This window comes from Elephantulus edwardii, unplaced genomic scaffold (assembly GCF_000299155.1).
Source record: "Elephantulus edwardii isolate Elephantulus edwardi_28Jun2011 unplaced genomic scaffold, EleEdw1.0 scaffold00186, whole genome shotgun sequence".
NCBI classification, from domain to species: Eukaryota; Metazoa; Chordata; class Mammalia; order Macroscelidea; family Macroscelididae; genus Elephantulus; species Elephantulus edwardii.
In genome coordinates, this window is record NW_006399936.1 from 2,066,338 (window position 1) to 2,089,016 (window position 22,679).

Consider the following 22,679-nt stretch of genomic DNA (forward strand, 5'->3'; position numbering starts at 1 on the left):
GATGCACAGGAACCTTAGTCTAAAAGACGCATGGACCATATGAAACGTCCACCACCCTGAGCCCAGAATAACCAGATGATGTTGAAGGGAAGTAGGAGCAAGGTGAATAAATGGGTCGAGGGATCAGATTGGTGGAAAGAATGGGAGGGAGATGGAGAGATGAGTGGATGGGTGGACAGGGAAAGGTGGGTGGGTAGATGGATAGTTAGTGGATAGAGGCTGGCTAGCTGAGTAAAGGCTGGAGGATAGACATGAATCTTGGGTCTAAGCCGACAATCTTCTTTTCCAGAGAGCTCTGCCTAGCACCTTGACATCCGGAGGATGAACCCAAGCTCTCTTTGAGGTTGCTCTTGGCCTCATGTCCTCCCCCATTTGTCCCTCTAGAAGATGTCTCAAAGCTCCTCCTTCACAACTCACTAACCGCCTCAGTTCTGGGGGACTCCTGGCTCTGCAGCACCAACTCTGAAGCCTCCAGAGTAAAGCACAACCATTATGCGTGTATCTCCACGGTCAGCCAGTGAGGGCACCATCAGGAATCGGAGACTTTAATAAAGAGGGATCCTCTCCTCCCCACAACACGGCCAGTTCTCTGTGTGGCTTCTCTGGAAAGCAGCCCCACAGGACAGGAGAGAGAATACCTTTCTTTTGCTGGGTGAAGACAGATTAGCAAGCTCTTGCATCCAAACCCCAGTCTCCCAGCAAACTCCCCATACCTTAGGGGGCAGACCCCAGGGATCTGGAAGGGTCTATACTTGCATCTGAGGGGCCTCCACTGCCACCCACCCTGAGGGGCCTTCAACCTCTGGGACCTCATGTTTCTGGAAATACTTCCTACCACATTAAACAATATCCAGGTCATTCGAGGAAAGGTTCTTTAGAGAAATAGACTATCAAGCTGTCAAGTAGAAAAGGACACCCACAGGGCACAAAACAAGGCAATTGTTTATGAAATGCCGCAAATCTGCACAATATTTGGTAGAAATGTAACAGTAGATATGCTTCAAATGCCAAAATACATGAGGGGGAGGGGAAGGTACACTTTAATTTTCAAAAGAGGGTTGAATTTTGGGTAAGTGGTCAGGGGACACAGGCAGGGCTGCTGCTTCCTGCCACAGAGTGAGAGGGAGAAGGAACTGCTGTCAGCTGTCTTCTAGCTGGACGGGCCCATTGCTAGCCCGTCAAGTCCTGTCGAAGGCAGCTGAGGTGCAGAGAGCAGCTTGTGCCAGCCAGTTCCTCATGGAGGCTGAAATGAAGGCCGGACTTGGGGACCCTCGGCCAGCCCCCTTACTACCATGCTGTGTCTGGTTTTAGATTGCTACCCTTTCCCCAAACTGTTCTTTCCCCAAGGAAAGCCCCTGTCACCGTCCATACACTGTCCTCTGCCTCCCCACACCCCACTAGCCCAGTTACAAATGGTGATTTTCTGTTTATTGCTCAAAACCAAAAATCCAGAAGCAAAGATGGGGAGATTGTGGGGTGGGGGAGACCACAGGAACATGGCAGGGGCTTGTCCCAGCCCTCCCCTTCATCCTGGTCTTCTGACCCCACAAGGCCCAGGGGCCAGGGCATCAGGGAGTGACCAAAGGAACTGTAGCGCTATCAGGTGGAGGGGCAGTCTTTCTGGGGTGCCCTGGGCTACAGGCACCCCAGGAGTTGCAGCCGGGGCTGAGGTCCCCTCCCAGGGTCCAGAAGCCAGCACTGGGCACACAGCATAGGGCAAGACCCTTGTTGGCAACTGAGAGGAGGCGGCGGCGGTGGGCGGCAGGGTGCTGGTTTATTTACTGTAGGGTCCCAGGGCCATCAGAGCCCCCTCGTGGGACTGGGAGACTATTTACACAGCAGAGAGGAGGAGGGCCAGGAGCCTGGGGGCTCAGGCCCTGGACTCTCCCCTGCTCAGGATGAGGAAGGAGGGGCGTCCTGGGTCCTGCAGCCTCTCTCTGTCTTGGGGTTCAGATGGAAACTTCATACTCCCGTGTATCCTGGAGGCAAGAGAGGTGGGACCAGTTACTGGAGTGAGATGGGGATGGAGGCGGCAGGATGAAAAGCATCCAGAAGGAGCCAGAGACGCAGCCAGCACTGCTGGCTGGAGGTCAGAGTCATGGTGGGGGATTGCCTCTGCCCTGTGCATTGGTTTGCTTTGTTCTGTAGTCTTGAATAAAAATTCTAAATCCTGGCCATTGTGGCAGCTGGGCCTTCCACTTAACAACAAAGGGCTACAGCCGACTTTGAATGTTATGTGCCATCGAGTTGGAACCACTGAGACTGGGCCCTCTAGCAGGTTTTCAGAGGCAGTTCATTGCATGTGGGATTTCCCATCTTTCTCTCTCAGAGCAGCTGGTGGATTCAAACCACATACCTTTGGGTAGCCAGTGCAACTCCATACCATTAAGCCACCAGAGCACCTTAGCCTTTAGATAAGGTCCTGGATTGGTAGCCCTCCCGCCCCTAACTTGCTTTGCTCACAGACAGCATTTTCAATCAGCTGAGTCTGAAATTCCCAAGACACAGATTTACAGACATCCCCCTGAGAGGAAGTTATGGGGTCCTGGAGGTAAGAGTTGTCGTGCCCCAGGGGCAGGGTAGGGGCTCACCCCAGCTTCGTATAACGGGTTGCTGAAGTCTGACTCCACGGTGATGGGGCTGTAGGAGTGGGAGCCCGAGAAGCCGAAGAGGGATTTTCCCTGCAGCCTGGCAAAGGTGGGAGGAGAGTGGGCTGGTCAGCAGGTGAGCCCAGGAGGCCTCTCACCCGTAGGCTCCTGGGCCGGGCAGGGGTCAGTGCCAACCAGCTGCCCTCCCGCCCGCGCGGTACTCACTTGGTGTAGTATATGTAAACGCCGCTGCCGAGGACAATGACCAAGCCCAGGGGGAGCAGGATGGCCAAGGCCAGGTTCCCACCCTCCAGCTGCCGTGATGGGTCTGTGGTCTGGGTCACTGCAGGGAGGAGGAGAGGTCAATGAGCCATGGTTGTCCAGATCCTGATCCGTGGGCCTCACCCCTCCGGGGCCTGACCTCCTACCCCCAGCCTCTGCCTCACCCTCCCGACCTGGCCAGGGCCTGGATCTCCACCTGTGCCTTCACTGACCTTCCAGCTTTCGGCTGTCCAGGAGTTCCTCATAGGCCACTGCAGGGAGAGGAGGGAGGGGAGGGGATGGGGTCTGAGCCAGGAGGGGAAGGGGGCTGGGTGGAGGGCCCGGAGCCCGGTGGGGCTGGGCTAGAGGGCCTGCCTCTCACTACCCTCCGCTCAACCTAAACTTTCTCCTTCCCTCAGTGGGGCGAGGCAGGGGAGAGACCAGAGCAGGGCCTTCTACCTTCATCTTTGGACCCCTAAAAGTTGAGGGGTCCTGGAGAGTCTGAGCCAATCAGGTCTCGGACTTTATCATAGACAGAGAAACACGGTTTATGCAGAGAGGGCAGGGGACTTCCAGACCAAGGCCCCTCTCTTGCATCCCTTCACCTAATTCTATGATGCTGAATCTCCTTAGGACTTCTGGGCACATCACACGAGGTGAACGGGGCACTCTGGAGGGTCGCCCGTTGGTCTGAAACCTGCTACCTGCTTTCCCTGGGCCTGTTAGGTCCCCAACACTGAAGTGCCCCTCCTGCCTCCAGCTCTGTCTACCAGGCACCTTTGCAGAGAGGGGGCTGGCTGGTCCACAGCGAAGGGTGACCAGGCACACAGGTGATGGTGACCTCGCCGATGAGCTCGAAGCCCTCGTAGCAGAAGAAGCGAAGGGACTCGCCCGCCTGGTAGTGATGTTTGTATAGGGTCTGGTAGCCATTCTCAGGGACACCAGGGTTCAGGCACGGCTCGTACTTCACTGCAGGGAAAGTGTTCATTATGGGTCGGCTACACCTTGGAGGCAAAGATGAAGCTTCGTCTCACATACTTGGGGCATGTTGCTAGGAGAGGCCATTCTCTGCAGAGCGACATCATGCTTGGAAAGGTGGAGGGAAGACCCTCAACAAACTGACTGGCACATCACTGCAGCAGTGGGCTGAAGTGTGCCAGGGATTGTGAGACGACACAGGATAGGACAGGGTTCAGAACGGTTGTTCTTAGGATTGCTAGGACTTGAACTGGACTTGCCAGCACCTAATACCACCATGATGGAGCAGGTCCAACAGGCGGCAGGCAGGGTCCACCCATGACCACCACCCTTCCCTCCTTCACGATGTGTCCCTCGGACTCACAGGCGCACTTGGGGACCCGGTCGCTCCACTTGGGCGTGCCTGTGTCCCGGCTGTAGCAGGTGAGTACGGCCGCCCCCTCCAGGCTGTATCCTGGCAGACAGCGGTACTGGACATGTGAGCCCACAGGGAAGCCGGCGTCTGAGGCGGTGCGGTGCCCGTTCGTGATCTCCCCAGGGTCAGCACAGGTCATGACTGTGGGCAGGGGGACAAGTTCACTCAAAAGGTGACCCAGAAGCTAAGAGCCCTGGGCCATCCCACCTCCATCCCACCCCCAACTCAGAATGAAGAGAGCAGGAGTTGGAGAGAGAAAATTCAGTATGTTTTCTATTTCAGACTTCTTTTGGAAAATGAGATGCTTGGGGCAACCATAGGCCCCCATTCCAGAGAAATATTCAAGCTGCACAGAGCGTCCCAGCTAAACAGTGACTGCCCTCCCTGGCAAATGGTCTGGGACAGAACTGCAGTTGTCCTCTTTAGAGGGGACACAATGCATTCCTATCACGCTCAGTCACTTTGGTCACTTTACACCTCCTCTGTGTCAGTCATGATGTTAGGTGCTGCTGAGTGAAGTATGTTGGTCATAGAGACAGCAGATCTGAACCCTGTCACATCCTGTGCCGTCTTCACCATCTCTGATATGCTTGAGCCCATTGCTGCAGTCACTGTGTCCGTCCACCTGATCAAGGCTCTTCTATTTTGCTGACACTCCACCTTCCCAAGAATGATGTCCCTCTCCAAGGAATAGCCTCTTTTAGCCACATGCCCAGCACATGTGAGGTGAAGCTTCATCTTTGCCTCCAATGAGAACTGTGGCTGCACCTTTTCCATGACATTATCTGCTTGATATTTTGACAGTCCATGGGATATAATCATAGCCATTTTTGTTTCTGCCAAGCATTTTACAGACATGATCATTTAACCTTTATGACCCCAAAAGAGCAGTGTCACTATCATCTCCCTCTCACAGCGGTCAATGACAGGCCAGAAATCACACAGAGCCAGAGAGCACAGGGGTCTGGGTCCTGCTCAGGGTCATGGCCACAGAAACTGGACTGAGATCCAGCTGGCTTGGGCTCAATTTGGCTTCAGGTTTAATGTGCCACCTGGGGCAGGCTCCTTCCTGCCCGTGAGCTTGCTTCCTCCTCTGCGCTGGCTGAACTCTCATTAGGCCTCACATCCTGTGCATCCCTCGGTGAACAGGGAGCTCAGCACTTTTGCCAGTGTCACTCACAAAATTATAATCCAAAAATCAGGCTTGTCATTTCTCCTCCCTCGCCTCACAGGGCCACATGGGAGACTGACAGCCCCACATCTCTGTGCTCGGGTTTCTGAAATTTGGAGAAAACCACACGATGCCACAGCTTTCTGCTCTTCTAAAAGACAAATACTCCCAGTACTTTCAAATGCCACTTCCTCCAGGAAATCTGCCGTTAAGAGAATAAAGTCATTCCTCTTCCTATACTCCTTTGCCAAATGCATATTTCTTTGTTGTTATGCACCATCAAGTTGGAACCAACTCACTCCTAGCTGCCCTCCAGCAGATTTTCAGAGGTTGTGAATTGTATGGCTGCTTGCCCATCTTCCTTCCAAGAAGCTACTGGTGGATTTGAACCTCCTGCCTTTGAGTTGGTAACACAACTCTTAACCTACTAGGCCACCAAAGTTCCCTTGGTGAACTTATAGCAACTACCATTTACTGTTTACATGCAGTACAAGTTTTTCATTCGTTCCTCACAATTCCCATTCCTGCTTTATCAGCAAGTCTCCGAGATGTTCAGCATCTTGCTTGAAGTCATCCACCAGTTACTACTACTCTCTGTAGGTATGTGCCCCCCTCACAGAAAGTAAATTCAATCAAACTAGAGGGGTCTGAACTCCTTCATGTAATCCCAACTCAGCTAGAGCTTCAATGACTGCCTCAAAATAAGTTCTCAAGTATACAAGGTTCTATGGAAGAATACAGATCAAAAGGGGGGAAACTGTAAGGAATAATTTCAAATTGTCACAGGACCCAGATTTGTTGGACCTACTCCATGGCTGATGACCCCCTGAAATTGTTGACCTAAATTAACCTTACACCTTAAACCTTACACCAAAAATATTTCCTGAAGTCTTGAAAACTAAATGATTGTTTACTCTAACTAGTTAAGAATGTCTGCTTCAGCATAGGGTCAAATTGTCTATAATCCTGCAGATGGGAACTTTAGGGAGGCAAAGAGTTTATCTTAAGGGGGGAACAGCTCAGTAAAGGACGGTGAGAAAGGTCACACAGCTCCAAGTGTAGACACGACTGCTAAGAATGTCAAGGTCTGGGAGGAGTGACTGGGGCCTGGGTCTGGAATGAAAATGCAGAACCATGAGCTGAGTGAGGGGTATGTTCAGTGGGGTGTATGAGGTGGGAAGGGGCTGGGGCCACGAAGTAATGCGTGGGCCACAGAGGAAACTGAGCAGAACCTCAAACATGGAAGCGAGGGATGCAGCCCAGGAAGATGAGAGTGGGGACTCAGAGGGGACAGTGGTGAGTCACAGAGTTGGAAAGGCTCAGGATACCCAAAGGGCAAAGGGCAGAACCTAAAGAAGCCCCAAAGAGGATTCAGAGAGAAGTGTTGGAAGCCAGACAGGAGGAGGGCAGGGGTAGAAAAGGACAGGGTGGATGGAGGCTGGCCCCGGGGGACGGAGGTGGCAGGCTCACTCTTTTGGCAGGCAGGTGGTGGTGCGCTCCAGGACAGGTCCCACTGACAGGTGAGGATGTCGGAGCCAAGCAGCTCATAGCCAGGTTCGCACTGGTAAGTGAGCACCGTGCCCCGGATCAGGTCCCCATGGGATGCTGTCCTCCAGCCCCACTCTGGTGGTGGCAGCTCGGGGCAGGTGTCATTCCTCGGGACCTCTGCATGGGAAAGGTGGTGACTTTGGCATGGTGGCCTACCTTCCAGGCACCCAGGCCTCCTGCAGGGCGCCTGCTCAGCCCCTCTCAGGAACCTTCGCCCCAGTCAGTACCTTTGAAGTGCAGCACGAAGCCCTGGCCCAGGCCCGGGTTGGGGGGCCCAGGCGGTGCCTGGAACTGTAGTGTGAGGTCAGGTCCGGAGGAAAGGAGGCGACGGCGTGGCTGAGGTCCCCGTAGTTGAGCCAGGACTCGGGCGCTGGGGCCGTCCCCATCAAAGAGCGTCAGCATGTCCCCTTCGCGCACATTCAAGCTGCAGGGAGTGGAGCCACATACAGGTGGGGGGCTACCACCAGCTCTCGACCTCTTAGATTCTGCCTAATCAATTTCCTGTTCAATACCCAGCCCTCCCACTACTAGCCTGGTCTGGCCCGCCTCGGACTTGACCCATCATGGGTTTCTCATGTCTGTCAGTCCCTCCCAGTTCTAGATGCCGGGTCCCCAACCCTGCTCATCACCAGGCCTTCCCACTCTCGCATCCTTCTCCCCCTCGGCTGATTGGCCGCCTCCTCCTCCTCTGATTGGTCGCCTTTGGATCGTCACTGGCTCTTTACAGCCATCACACACACACACACACACACACACACACACACACACACACACACACACACACACACACACACACACACACACACACACTCTTTGGCCACGCCCACTCCCCCTCGTTACTCTAGTCACATGACCACTTCCTGTCAAATCAACCCAAAGGACTCTTCCCTTCCCCAAGGGTAGGTGGGTGCTGGACCCCTCGGGAATCCCAGAGGGTCACAACCCCTTCTCACAAAAGCTCCTGAGAAAGGCGGCCTGGTCATTTCCTGGTCCAAGGTCACCCCTTGTTCAAAAACACTTGTTCAAAACAAGCGTTTTAGACCTGGGTCGACCCCTCCTTCCACCCTGGACCCTTGTCCCCCTCTTTCCTGACACCACATATTCACAGATTGTTGTGATGATGACCAGCTGGGCTCAGAAGGCAGACTGGTCAACATCCCACTTAACCGATCCTGCACCCACGGCTCCCCCTGCAGGACACACACGTACATCTCAACTTGGAGCAGGATGCGCTTCTCTTCCTGGACGTGCAGGCCCCACACGCAGTCCTGGCCGGGGCTGTAGCTCTGGGGCCAGTCCGGAGACAGGACCACACCGGCGGGCTCGGACAGCTCCCCACCACACATGGCTGCAGAAGGGGGGTCAGGTTCAGAATCCAGGTGGCCACCCATTTCACAAGTCCTTCCCACTCCTGTTCGTGCCAGTCTTCTTCACGCTGCCCTAGCTATTACCCACCTGCTTCTAGCTACCAACTGACAGCTGACCCTCCAGTGGGTTTTCAGAATCTGTAAATTGCATAGGAGAAGACTGCCCATCTGTCTCCTGTGGAGAACCTGGTGGATTCAAACTACCTGCCTTTGGGTTGGCAGCATAACTCCTTCTCACTAAACCACCAGGTCTCGATCCCTAGCCCTGCTTTTAAGAGCCCTGCCCACTGCCAGCCTAACCATCAGGCCACCCATGACAGCCCCACTCCAGCACGGCTGTGCAGGCATTTGGGTTTGTGTCTGCTAACGTCTGTACCAAGCCTACCAATAATTTGACAGCTTAGAGACTGTTAGAAGCCCTGAATGGGACAGAATTGACCCAAGAGATGGACAGGGAGGTCCCTACTCTGAACTCCCCATTCAAGGACTAGTCAGTTTCTGTCTGAAAGATTCCTTGGGGGATGAAGGCTCACCCTTGCAGGCTGGCTCTGTATCATTCCAGTGGGGTTCTGTGGGATCCACACATTCGATGGCATTTGGGGGTCCTGGGGGCTCCAGGGCATATCCGGGGAGGCACGAGAAGGTGGCCAGCGCCCCCGGGCGATAGTCAGGGTCCGTGGTGGTGACATTTCCATGTGCCAGGAAGGGAGCAAAGCAGCGATCTTCCTCAAAGGCTAGAGAGGAGTCAGTCACAGAAGCTAAGCAATAGGATGGGTCTCCAGAGACCTCAAACTGGAGCCTCGGGCGCGGCTTGGCCACTCAATGGGCTTTTTAAACATTTATTGCCTTTGGGCTTAACTTTCACTCTTTATTTTACATACATACACACACACACACACACACACCCCCCTTACACTCTTCATTCACACATTTATTCTACTTTCTTGGTCTCTGGGGTGGGGGGGGAAGCCCCTAGGCTAGTCCTATCCCATTTACTATTCTGAACAGAAACAACTGAATCCACAGACAAGAAAGGCACTTGGCCAGCTGAGTCGTGACAGATCCAGGTCTGCAACCCAGACCGCTTCATTTCCAGCCACAGAGACTTGGTTCTGGAGACTGTGATGTAGGGGAAGAGGTGCCTCTGGAGAACTGGCTTGTGTAGGTATGTGCTCAAACACCAATGCATTCTGACCCTCCCTGGTTACCCATCCTGCTGCTGCGAGGATCCAAAAATGACAGCTCATTTCAAAGCTTCCCAGTGTTGACTTGGGATTAAAGCCAACCAAAATGAACACTGTAGGACATTTTCATTTTGACCCACTTGACCACATCTTAGCTGCAAAACTATCTACAAACCAAGACTTAGGGGCCGATGCTACAGATGAGGAATTGGAAATACAGAGAAAAGCACAGGCCCCACGTGACCGGGCAGGACTGTCGGATCTCATTCACTGGGACCAGGGCCGTGCTGGCGCACTCTCAGAGCTCTCAGCCAACCCAATTTTGTAAATCCACTACCTTCTTTCACTACTACCTTACCCGATAGAGTGTCAGTCATGTCAAAATGCTACCCATTCCTCGGGGCCTAGTGCCGATTCCTCTGCTGACTCATCACAGAAACTAGCCCTTCTCTTCTCTCCATCTCTGCTTTGCTTTCTCGCCTGCTACTGTTGGCACAAGTCCTCTGCTCAGGCCACAGGCAGACCTGTTTCCTGAGTTACTCTAGGCTTTTCTACAGCTCCTCACCTTGGCTCACACTGGCTGTCAGGTTGTTTGTTTTTACCCCGGCTGGGATGCTCTCCTCAATCTCCTTTTAAAAGACTCTCTGTCCTTTAAGACTTGGCTCAAATGCCTCTTCTCACATGATCACGGACCTCCTAGAAGGAAACTCCTTATACCTCCTCTGAACAAGCTCTCTTCATCCTGTCCCCAAGCTGCCTTTAGTTTAGCTTATAATATCCACAGCACATGGCTGTAGTTTCTATCTGCCTGCATCTCATCCCCCCTCTTTTGGTAATAATATCTGTTTTCCTGTTGGGAGACACATCACGTATGACCATGTCAGTTAGGACAGCACCTGCTCCTCCCTATGGTGTTGCCTCAGACACAGGTACATGACCCAAACCAGGCCAGTGAAAATCCACGCCAGTATCTTTGCTGAAGCTCTTTGGAAAAAGATGAGGTTTCTCTCTCTATGAGCACCTGCCTGAGAAGTAGTCAACACAAAGCAAAGAATGGAGAGACAGAGCTAACCGGCTTTCTAATGGCGTGTCTGGATCAAGCCGTACCTGAAGCGTAATACTGAAGGCCACTTTCGGGAATTGGAAGTGATCTCTGCAGTTTTGGGGCGAGGGTACAAGTCACTTTTCAGAGTTTCAAAGCCAGATGAGGAATGATGGAGCATGCATTTGTGTTTTTGCCCACCTGACTGCATCTCTGCTGGCTGGGAGGAAAGGGATAGTACCTTCATATCGCAGGCTCAGCAGCAGGGGGTTGGCAGGTGTCTCTGAGAGAAGCTCCACGTAGAGGGACTGGGCGTCGCTGATGAGCCCCCGTTCTGGGACATCGTCCATGTCTGAGTCATAGATGACCGGGGATAAGGGCCCACCTCCTGAGCGCACCATCAGCCTGGGACAGGGAGATATTAATGAGAGCCATGCCCTTTTACAGAGCCCTTTGTGCATTTTGTCTCATGCAATTCTCACAAGAACCTTTGGAGGCAGATTCTAATGTGCCTCATTTTAGAGATGACAAAACTGCGGCACAGAAAGATAGGTAACTTGCACAGAAAGATCACATAACAAGCAGCGGCAGATCTGGGATTAGAGTTTGTCAGATGAAGAATAACAACACCGCTAGTGGCGGAAGGGCTCACACAGAGTCCACTATGCGCCAGGCATCATTCTAAACACTTTACGTATCTTAATTCATTCACGCCCACAGAAACCTTAAGAAGAAGGTACTATTATTATCTCCGTTCTACAGAGAGAGACAAGGGACAGGTTAAATGACGTCACTAAGGCTTCCTGCTGGGGTCTAGCCCACGTCTGTCTGCCATCACTGTCACCTCCCCGTGGCCCTGTGACCCAAACCCTCACCGGTCATTGTCCTCATCGAGCGAGACCCTTTCGAAGTGCAGGTGCAGCCGGCGTCCCTCAGCTGCTTCAATGACCCAGCGGCAGGTGAGGTTGGGTCCCGCTGCTCCCCCAGGCTCAGGGGACACGATGCGGCCCAGGGTAGCATTGTGGATGGTGCCGCCACAGGAGGCTGTTGGCAGAAGGTACAGTTTAAGTCTGGGGTCACTTGTCCTTCTCCTCGGCCCCTCAGCCCTTCCCAGAGATTTTGTAACCACAACCTTGGTCAGGGCCTGGCCCAGGAGTGGCCTCTGCCCCACAGGTTTGCCCCTTCGGCAGGGGGTCCACATCTGGAATAGAAAAGCTCCAAGATGGATGCCCCTGGAATGGGTATCCCCAGGATTGTGATCCTGCAGGTAGCAACAGCCTGGGATGAAGACAGCATGGCTCGGATCTGTGATGGAGATCCAGTAATAAGGATGCCCAGAACGGAAGGACTCAGGACAGAGCCTTCCGGAGACAGGGACTCTGGGCCGAAGGCTCCACAGGCGGGATCCCCAGAATGGAGACCCTCTACCTTATGAAACTGAGGAAGGTTCCTCGTAGGATGACATTGGCCCTAGTGAAGGGACGTCACCTCCTAATGGTGAGGCTCAGAATGCAAACTCCAGCTGGGCCATCTTAGGAGAATTCCTGAGGACAGAGGGGGCTCCAGTATAAAGAGATTCCAAAGGAGACCCGAGGACAGGGACTCTTTAGGGAAGAAACCCTTCAAGATGAATTCTCCCCAAAGCTGAAGATCCCCCAAGACAGCATTCTTCTGAGAGGGTATCTGGAGTGGAAGCATCCATGCGCGGTGGCAGGAGACTCACCCATGCAGCTAGGTGGTTCACTGCTCCAGGCTGGCCGAGTGCCGTTGAGGCAGACGAGGGTCTCCTCGCCCTGCAGCTGGTAGCCCGAGTCACAGTGGAAGGTGGCGGTGCCTCCCGAGTGCAGGTCCGTCACGCTCACGTCCCCGTGGGCTGGCCGGGGAGGGAAGCCACAGCTCAGGAGGTAGGCTGGACGAGGCAGAGGAGGGAGAAGAAGGACTGAGGCCTCCAGGCACCCCCTCCCACCAAGCCCTGGAGCGCTTGCTCCCCTCCTGTACGAATCCAGGGGCAAACACTAACTTTACACTGGGGGCCAGGTGAAGAAGAAGGGCTTTGCATATGGGCCCAACTCCTCTCCCACAGAGGCTGCCAACGTCCCTTCTCTCTCCTGGTCTTTGCCATCTACCCACTTTCGTCTCCATTTCTCAGATGAGGATCCCAAGGCTCAGAGGAGTTATTCCAGATCCCGGCACTCATCTGCTGTATAGTCACAGAAATCAACTGAGCATCGAAGTCTGTCTAGCTGTAATAATAACAATATGATATCTGGAGAGTTGATTCTACTTCCAGAGTGAGTTCATTCAGTGTTTTGGAGGTAGGCAGAGAAAGACTCTGTGAGTCATTTTCTAGATGCAGAAAATGAGGTGCTAAGTAACGACGCGCCTTATGCCATCTTCTCCCCTCCACACACGCAGGCCTTCCTCCACCGAGGGGCACTGCAGCGTTCAGGCCTCAGCTCTCATCCAGAGCAGCCTCACGGGAACGTGGACTATTCTGGGCCCGAAAGCGCTTAATACTCCGTGCTCCTGGTGAGAGTTAAGTGCTAAGGAAGGCCTGGCTTCCCCTGAGGAGCGGGTTTATTTTCTCCTTTCTTTTCATGAGTGGCACGTGGGTAGCCTCCCTTTTCGCACTGGCTGCCAGGAAGCACTGATTATAGCTAGTCTCGAGCAGCTGTGGCTGGTACAACCGCTGGGGCCCATGATTTTGTCTAGGCTCTAAGCTGTATAGGGAGCACTGATGGCCTAATGGTGAGGAGCTGCGCTGCAATCTTGAAGGCATACAGTTCAAATCCACCAGCTGCTCTGTGGGAAAAAGATGGGCAATCTACTCCCGTGTGACTAATTGCCTCTGAAAATCCACTGGAGGGTCAGCCATGGGTCAGTTCTGGCTCAGTGGTACACGACAGCAACATAGTTATATTGTGCGCGTTGTTTTTGTGAGCCTTCTAACACCTTTATTAGGTAACCAATGGGAGAAAACAAACACATGAATAAATAGTGACTTGGCAGTGAATGTGGGGCTCTGGACTTGGTCCTGACTGAGCTTTATATCTGATTCAGAATGAGGCAGAGCTCATCAAGAAGGACTTTCTGGAGGAGGTGCACCAAAGCCGGGACTTGAAGGAAAAAGGCACGCTTGGCTTAGCAGACGGCGTGGGTGAGGTACCACCTCGCCTGGACCTTTGCATTCTCAAACTCTCCAGCTCTGAGGAATTCTGAGAGACCTGACCCACTGTCTCTTCAAACTTTGTAACTCAACAAGCACATCCTGCGTGGGTAAGTGGGACAGAGATGCAAAAGATTCAGGGTTTACTAAGGTAGACAGATTCAAAACCAACCTAGAACACAATGATTTGCATCATCTCTGTAATGATTCTTGGTGGCCCATAGAAACAAGTTCAAATGCTGTAGAATGATATTCCAGACTCTCCCCAGTGGAGCCCAATCCAGCAACACCCCGATTTGGTTCTCAGCACTTCCAACCTGTCCGTCCTACACGATTTCCTAATTCCTTCAGACCCCACCTCCATGCTCTTGCTCACATCATTGTCCCCACGTAAAAGGCCCTCTTCTCCCCTTTCCTCTGCCTTCAGGGAGTAATCTTAGGATGCCCTCTTCCCAGAAGCCTTCCTGACATTCCCATTGTACACAGTCCTGCATGCAGAATTTAATCATTATGTTAACCCTTGTCTCTTGCTGCTCCTATGGGACTGAACCAAGCCTTATTAAAACAGTTCCTTCCCTAGACTTCTAAAAGTCCAGTGGACTGATGTCAGCAGCCCGTGCGGAATGGTAGAGCTCCAGTCCCAGCACCACAATTTATTAGCTAAATGACTCTGAGCAGGTGCACCTCTAGGGGCCACTCACCTGGAAGTGGCAATAATAACTCATACCTCTGAGAATTAAGAAAGTTAAATTAAAAACCCAAACAGCAGCAACTAAAAGCCAACAACACACAAAGCACCTGGGATAGAAAAGCTGCTCAAAAAAGTGCTGGTGAGCGGCCTCCGTGAACGACTGATTGGGAAGCAGGAACTCCAGGCTCTGGCATCTAACTCTGCAGTGAGTTTTCACGTGGCTGCACAACTCGCATGACCTCTGAGTCCTTTCCTGCCTCTGGGAGCTGAAGCTAACAACAGCCATCCCCCAGGGTTGCTGTGAGAAGTGAATGAATGGGTGGTGAAAGGCTCTGTAAATGGGACCATCTGTGGACCTTGGCTTGGGGGGCTGGGGGGAGACAGATCCTTTGTAACTGCTCTGACCCAGGGGGCTCCGATTAGCGCAGGTTGGACTCTGGCCCCACGGGTGCCTAGTGTAGCTGTGGAGCAGTGAAAACTGAGGCAGGTAATGAAGGCCAATTTATGCAACAGCCCTGCTTCCCCAAATGTTCCACTTAGCCTCAGAGTCCTATTTTAAATACCCTGGGGAAACAGCTGCTTAAAGAACACAGTGCAGAGCCATTTTGCTATATCCAAAGCCCAGCACTTGGCGCTGGGCCCCAGGGTCGGCCTGAGTGCTCCACCAACCAGGCCCAATTGCCACCAAGTACATGCCCTTAGCTCACTTGTTTCTACTAATCGGCCAAGTGTTGGGTACCCCACCTTTGTGTACTTGAGCCCTCGGGCTTCTGAGCCCCAGGAGAAGCAGATGAGAGATGCCAGGGGTGGCAACACGAAAAAAGAGACACAAGTTCTGTCTGGATAAGGTCCGCAAGGGATGATGGGAAAGAGATCACGGGGGCAGGGGACATGAAACCAGGGAAGGTCATGAGGTGACACAGGAATTGACCAACATGCAGCTCCTTCCGTTTCTGAAGAGACACAGGATGAAAGGACAGTGGGCCAGGATCTTTGTTTCCGCACCATGTATGCTAGAACACATATTTGCACGATGGAAGGTTCCTGAACCCTCGTGTGAGTATGAATGCACATGCACCTATGTCACCTGGGGTGACACCTGAGCGCCCATGAATGTAGGCATGCATGGATGGATTCCACCCCCAGCTCGCAGAAGTGTCACTCTCTGAAGGCTTAAAACATTTACAAATGCTTCCCCCTCACCTGCCAGATAAAGCAGTTTGAACTTGTTGAAGCTCAGAAGGTCCTCTATGAGCTAAAGCGAGCCCACGTCCCAGCCTGCTCTCAGCCCACTTCTCTCCCCCTGCAGCCCCTACACTCTGTGCTTGTACTATGAGAGCAATAATCACGTTCTGGATTCTCACTGTGGACCAGCCACTGTTTTGAGCACTTGGGACGCATGAACTCATGATCTTTCCAAGAGTGCTGTGAGATTGGCATTTTGATCCCTGTCAGAAGAGATTGTCGGGCACAGAGGATACACAGATAGGATAATTCTTTTTTTCTTCCCTGCTGAATTACTTTAACTCCTCAAGAAGTCACATCTTCTCCAAAGAGACCATAACCACCACCCAAGCAGATACATGCACACCCATGTTTATCACGGCTTTGTTCACAATAGCAAAGAGTTGGAAACAAGTGCCCATCAACAAACGAATAGATAGAGAAGCTCTGGTACATTCACACAGTGGAATAAATACTATGTTGCACTGAAAAACAAAGAACTCATGAAACATTATTCAAAATGGGTGACCCTGGAGGACATTATGCTGAGTGAAATATCTCAGTCACAAAAGGACAAATACTGCATAGTGCCACTGCTGTAAAACAGACTGACATCGGGATTCAGGAGGAGACTGAGAAAGATATGATAAATTATGTATACTGCATTGAAACAGATGAGGGAGAGAACTGTTTAAAAGGGATATATGATTAGGTATTATTGTCATGACAGGAGTCTAGAACGAAGGCTACATAGTGGAGTGGACTTGGGGAGAGGGATTGTATAACAATAAAAGAATTCTTCTTTTACTTTTCAAAGAGAAGAGCGAACTGGAGGGGAAAGGTGGGCAGGGAGAAAAGTGCAACAATGAATGAATGGAAACCCTAAGTCTCTGAAAACTTAAAGTTAATAAGAAAAAAAAGGGGGGGGAGAAAAAAGTTACACCTTCTCTCCACCCTGAGCCTTAGAATGTACTTTTTCACCCACCTAGATACCTGCCTGCCTTCTTCTCTTCACCTGACTAACTCACCCTTTACACTCACCGACACATTTCCTCCAAGAAGGTGTCTCTATCTTTACCACAGGAAATTGAAATTTCTTTGATACTTGGTCTTCTTGCTGGTATTTCCTCCAATAAAATCCTTATCTCATTCAATTATGATCATCCTGATTTCTTATCTCTCTACTTAGATTGTGAAATCAGATTTCAACCTAACTGTTCATCCCACCCTCCAAAAAAACATGAAGACTGGTTTAGTTAACAGATGAACTGCTATCTGAATGTGTGCACACCTCTGAGAATGGGGAGACAAGTACGTACAGGTCTCCTTTGAGGGTTCAGGTTCCCAGGGACCCAGGCAGCAGGAGAGGCCCCCCCCTTTCCCCAGCAGATCCCTATGCTTGGAGGGATCCCAGAGCTGTCTCCCCTGCTCAGTGTGAACCTCTGCCCTTCCACGAAGACCCTCACCCTGATAGTGGATCCGGAAGCCACTGCCTCTGGGGGCCCGAGGGCTCTGGAAGTGCAGGAGCAGACGGTTGGTTGGACTCCGAAGGACTTGTCCTTCTCCGAGCATGGAGGAATTGGCCAGCAGTCTGGGAGCCAGACCTGGGGACCCCCCGCCAGCCAGCACCAACAATTCCTCTTCCCGGGACAGGTTCAGCATCTGCACCTAGAGAAAACCAGCATGAGTCAATCATAGGTGACTCCCTGGGAGTTCCTGCTTTCCTTTTCCATTTGTGATGGTCCAGACCCTGTGGTGATATTAGTCAACTCTAGAGAGAATTGTAGAACTCTAGGAGGATCTTTGAGAAGATCTGAGTCAGAAAATGGGCCCCGAGAGGGTTGTGGCCTTACAGCCTATGTTCTCTGGCTACTAGAATAAAGGATGTGGACGTTTCAGATGCTTGGTTCCCGTTACCTGGATCTCAATGCCATAGCCGGGGTACACATGGATGCTGTACGTGCAGTCCAGGAGCCCCAAGGTGTGGCTGGTGGTGCTCCTCAAATCTGGAGACTCCACATACCCTTCACCCTCGGAGATATTGTTGTTACACTGAACTAAAAGGACACAAGGGTCTGGAGTCAAGAGAATGCCTGGTTCCTGTCCCCCCAGTCTTTGGGGGTCCTTAGATACCTTCTTTCTAATTCCCATTACCATCCAGTGCTCTCTTTAACACCTGGGCCCAGAATCCCCTTGTTCAAACAGAATATAGAAAAAAACATACAGAAAGGTTCCTGGCATAGTAACCAAGCCAAGCCTAGCGCCATGGAGTTGAGGCTTATTCACTGCAACCCCACATGTCACAAACTAGAACTGCTCCATGGGTTTCCTTGGTTATAACTTCTTTCCATTTTTATTTATTGTACATTTTCTTCTCCCTCCCCTCAGCCCATCCTGCAATGCACCCCTTAACTTTCTCCCCTCTTTAAAAAAATCCTTTTTATTGTGAAAGGTTATAGAGCAAAATCATTTTTTCATTCAACCTTCACACAGACTGTGACGTTCATTACCATCCCCACATTGTAACAGCACTTTCTCCACTTTCTCCCTGTGATTCTCTTTTCCATTCATCCTCTTAGCCTATCCTGTCCAGCCTTCAGAGCATTAAACCTAGGAAAATACTGCCCTTTTGGTCTTGTATAGTTGGCTTTCCTAAGGACTAGCTCTGCAGGTTATGAGCCTGTCTACTATGCAGCTCATCAGCTTGCTAACTGAAATGTCAGTAGTTCAAGTCTTCCAGCCACTTTGTGGGAGAAAGCTGGCAGTACCCCCTAAAGATTTATGGCCTTGGAAGTCCAGTGGGGGCTCTCTATGACTAGAATCCAAGCGGATGACAGTGGGCTTAGGTTTAAAATTAAATCACAAAGCTGAGTTTCATTTCAGACTCAAAGAATGACTCCCCAAAGGTCAAGTTCTTCTGGGGTCCCGGCAGTCTGGTATTTGACCATTGAGTCTGGTCCTTTGTACGATTTTGAGTTTTGTTTCACATTTTACTTGGATTACATCCAGGACCCTGTACTGTGATCCCTTTTAGACCCGTCCGCAGTGCAGCAGGACCCCGACGGCTATCAGCTTCACAGAAACCAGATCACCAGATTTTTCTTCCGTGGTACTGCCAGATGGCTTTGAACAGCCAGCCTTTTAGGTTTGTGGTTGAGCACAACTCATTAGCATTTGCACCACCCAGTGATCTTGACATATAGTTTTGTTGTGTGTTCTGGAGTTGATGCTGTCTCACAGACCGTATGTGACAAAGTAGAACAACCCACACGACTTCCTAGGCTGTCGTCGTTGCTGCAAACGATTGCCAGGCCTTTACTCTCTCCTTCCAAGGCACCACTAAGTTCTAACCATAGACCTCTCTTCAGTCAGCACCCAAGCTCTGAACCACTGGACCACCAGGACTTCTTGGCGCTCAGTAACCAAAACGAAACCCATTGCCATGGAGTTAATTCTGACTTACGGCAATGCTGCAAGACAGAGTAGAACAGGCCCAGGGCATGCTCAAGGCTGTGGTCTTTACTCAAGTAGACTTTCTCATCTAACTCCCACGGAAGGGCTGGTGGCTTAAGGCAACAGACCTTTTAGTCAGCAGCTGAGTGCTCACCCACTACACCACCAGGGCTCTTTGGTACAGAGCATAGGGTCATAAATAGTAGCTTTATTATTATGACAATGCAGAAGTTTCTCTCCCATCTGTACCCAGAAGCCCCAATTCAAATCCCAGATCTCTCCTTCATGCCTGCTCCCTGCCACTGCTCCCTTCCCATCTGAATCAGCTCACCCGGGCTGGTCACTGTGGTGGTGACAGTGGTGGTGGTGATAATTGTAGTGGTGGTCTCTTCCTCCCCTCCCTCTGGCCCAACCTGAGGGCTGGGGGAGGTGGTGCCCGGCAAAGGTGGGGCCATAGTTCCCGGGGGTGGGGTCAGCAGCTCTGGGGCCGTGGGGCCTGCTCCCCTGGCCCCCTTCTGAGTCACAGCAGTTGTCAGAGGCCCTGTCCCTGGCTCCGTGGCCCACAGCAGGGAGGGCGCTGCAAGAGTCTGGCCAGCTGGAGGGGTGGCCAGTGTGGGGTCTGGATCAGATCCTGGGATAGTGCAAGAAAGTCAGAGCACATGAGGGCCAAACAAGGAGACCAACAGGGCCCCATATTAAAAGCAAAAGCCCTCCCCATAAGGTATAGATCCCTGGGGTCCTCTGCAGATCCAAGTTCCCTGCCTCCCCTCCTTCCAAGGCTTCAGCTGCCTGATCCCCACACCCTCATGCCTGCCCTGCCATACTTGTTACTCACCCCCTCCCATCCTGTCTCCTTGAGCTTCTCAGCCTCCTTTTCACAGCTGGCTCTCTCCTGGTTACCCATCTTTCTCCTTTGCCTTCTCTGGGACTGGACTTGTCTGAATATGCTCATCTCTCTGATTTTGTAGCTCTGCACATCTCTGGATCTTTCTTTCTCCCACCATTACTTCTCAGAATCTGCCTGGTTCTGAGTTTCCATCTGTCTTTCTCTGTTAGTAGCTGTTGTTCTGCCTGATTGTCTCTTGCTCACTCTGTCTCTATTTCTCTGTCTGCATCCAGTCTGACTCTCTCTCCAACTGTCTGTCTCCGTCTGAATTTTAATGGCCTTTTTAGGGTACCTCTCCCTTGGCCCGACTCCCCAACTCCCGGGACTCTCTCCCTCTGCCTCCACCACTCGGGGGTCCTCACCGGGCAGGTAGCCTATCTCAGGGCCTTTCCTCAGCAAGGCCCCATGGAGCAGCTCAGCCAGGGCCTCGGAGGCCACTGTTGGGGTCTCGCTTCCAGGCTCTGCCAGTGTCTCTTCCTCAGTCAGGGGCAGACCTAGGGAAATAAAGTCAAGTGAACCCCTCCCCTTTCCCACTCCCTTCCCTTAAGAGAACTTTCCTCCTTCTTTATTCTGTCAGCTGGGCCTGTGGGGACTCAGGGTCCCAGGATGGGCTGAGAGCCAAGTTTGGGGGAAGGGATCCCAGATTTCCTTCCCAGTTCAACTCTTTTACTTTCCCTTCCTTCCCTAGATGACCAGGCCTTCAGAAAGCATGGCTCTTAGAGGTTGTGCTGCTGTTGGGATAGAGAGGCATGAGTCAGTGCTGACTCCATTTTCACCTCGGTGGTGCTGTACCCAAGTCTGGTGGCGCCTCTTGGCCCTTGCTTCCACAGTGCCTAGCTTCTCTCTGGATTTCTTTTTGGGGTGACATTCCTCTCCTCTCTCGGTCTCTCTCCCCTTCTGCTTATCTGCAGTCTCTGTCTCCTTCCCTAGAGTCTGGCTGAGGGTCAGAGTACGAGACTGACTCGCTGGTCTCAGAGCCCCGTCTCTGACCATCTGTCTTTGTCCATATGTACAAGAACATTCGTGTGTGCAGCGTCTGGCGTCTCTCCCATCACCCTCATCTCCCACCCAGGTATCCTGCGTGCTTCTGCCACCTCCGCAGAAACACCCCCACCCCCAACTCCCCCAGTTCTCTTTTCTGGATTCAACCCCTAATATACGGCCCAAAGAGTCCCTCAGTCATTTTCCGAACGCTTCAAGATGAGGAGGGGGTCTCCGGACAAACCTAAAGGCCTTGGATGGCCCTTCCCAGTCCGTGTTTCCCCTCCCCTCCCCCTCCCCGCAGGCTCAGAAGGCTCAGGATGCTTGGAGAAAGGAGGGCGGAGGACCCTACGGGGACTGGAGCCCACCCCCACATTCCCTTGTTCTTACCCTGAATCCAGGGACCACTCAGCAGGATTAGAAACAGTAGCTGCAGATTTGACGGGTGTCGGGCCTCCAGAGTCCCCATGGCGACTCACCCCGATTTCTCTCCTTTGCGCCTCTCCTAAATAATCTAGTTGCCACCTTTCTTTCGTCTTTTATCTTTCCCTTAATTTTTTTCTCGCTCCTGCAAGCGGTCAGCCAAGATGATCTCTGCACCCCTGATGTGGAGGGGCAAAATTGGGCTGGGGGGGTGCCTGGAGGCCCCCCCTTGCCCAACCTCTTAGGTCTTCTGCTCCCGGTGGGTGGTAAAAGGAGGCGCGGCTCTGGCTGCAGGGGGTGGGGCTGAGCGGGCCCCAAAGGCCAGGTCTCCCGGTGGTTTACCCTCTTGATCGGTGGTTTACCCTCTTGATCGGATCCAGAGTCCACGGGTGGTGGAATTCCAAGCCGGGAATATGGGGAGGGGCAAGGCGGTTTCTGGAGGGCTGAGGTGGGTTGGAAAACAGGATGGTCTACACTGGGCTCTAACAGGGCTTGGCGGGAAGGGGAGGGGGTTGCGGAACCAGCAGAGTGGAGCTCGGGCACTGGGGCCGCAGGAGGGAGAAATGAGAAAGGTGTCGAGCCCACGTCAGATCCTGGGGACGGGCGAGGGGAGGGGCCTGGATTTATTTGGGGTGGGGGGGAGGAGGAAGTGCAGAGGGAGGAAGGAGGGACCATCTGAGCGGGGGACCTTAACCCTCATTCCCGCAGCCCCCAGGGAGGCAAAGGAAACTCTCTGGTCCCAGCAGTAATTAACATCCCCACTCTTCCCCTCCCCATCATTCCAGCACATCTGGTATCCGAATCTTCTCTCCCCACGGCGCCGAGAAGTGGCAAGCCAGGTTTGCACCTGCTCTGGCCTCCCCACATGCCCCATTCCCCACATCCTGACCCCTCATGGGACTTCCTTTCCTTTTCAGAAGGTTATGAGGAATGTACCGCCCCCTCCACCAGAAAAACGACGAGTTTCCCACTCGTCCCGGGTGACAGACACGGCCTAGAGGGAAAGGGCCCCGCTTTCCTATGTAGCTGCCAGGCGGCTCTGCCTTTGGTCTCAGGGGCTCCCTGACACGCCTCTGGAGTGCGCTGTTTTCAGCACCACCAGCGCGCGGACAGCTCTCTTTCAGCCCCGCCTGAGCGAGCCCTTCTGTGATTGGCTGGAGCAGCTCGCTCTGGTCAAGACGAAAGAGGGGAATCGCAGGCCCACTGATGGACTGACTGGAGTCCCAGCCCCCCAGTACCCTAACGCTAGCCTTGTCAGTCTGAGCTCCGCCCCTGGACTTGTTCCGCCCCCACCCTCGGTC

The 22,679-nt window shown here is 52.6% G+C and overlaps 1 protein-coding gene across 6 annotated transcripts; it reads right to left on the reverse strand.

Annotated features, from left to right (window-relative positions):
- Positions 1-1,406: 1,406 nt before the first annotated feature.
- SEZ6L2 (seizure related 6 homolog (mouse)-like 2) lies at positions 1,407-21,511 on the reverse strand. Of its 6 annotated transcripts, none has more exons than XM_006896535.1 (18): positions 21,346-21,424; positions 20,337-20,468; positions 19,420-19,719; positions 17,553-17,692; positions 17,102-17,303; positions 12,278-12,463; positions 11,430-11,598; positions 10,796-10,959; positions 8,862-9,062; positions 8,171-8,309; positions 7,189-7,385; positions 6,884-7,078; positions 4,192-4,383; positions 3,627-3,818; positions 3,083-3,121; positions 2,814-2,931; positions 2,592-2,688; positions 1,407-1,979 (listed from the first exon to the last, which is right to left on the reverse strand). In XM_006896535.1, the coding sequence occupies exons 1-18, from the start codon at positions 21,422-21,424 to the stop codon at positions 1,950-1,952; spliced, it is 2,772 nt and encodes a 923-aa protein (XP_006896597.1). In that variant the 3' UTR covers positions 1,407-1,949. The 6 variants fall into 6 exon arrangements, with proteins under 6 accessions (XP_006896597.1, XP_006896599.1, XP_006896598.1 ...); XM_006896538.1 differs by having other exon boundaries at positions 1,758-1,979; positions 19,420-19,501; positions 20,323-20,468; XM_006896537.1 differs by lacking the exon at positions 20,337-20,468 and having other exon boundaries at positions 21,346-21,511.
- Positions 21,512-22,679: the final 1,168 nt, after the last annotated feature.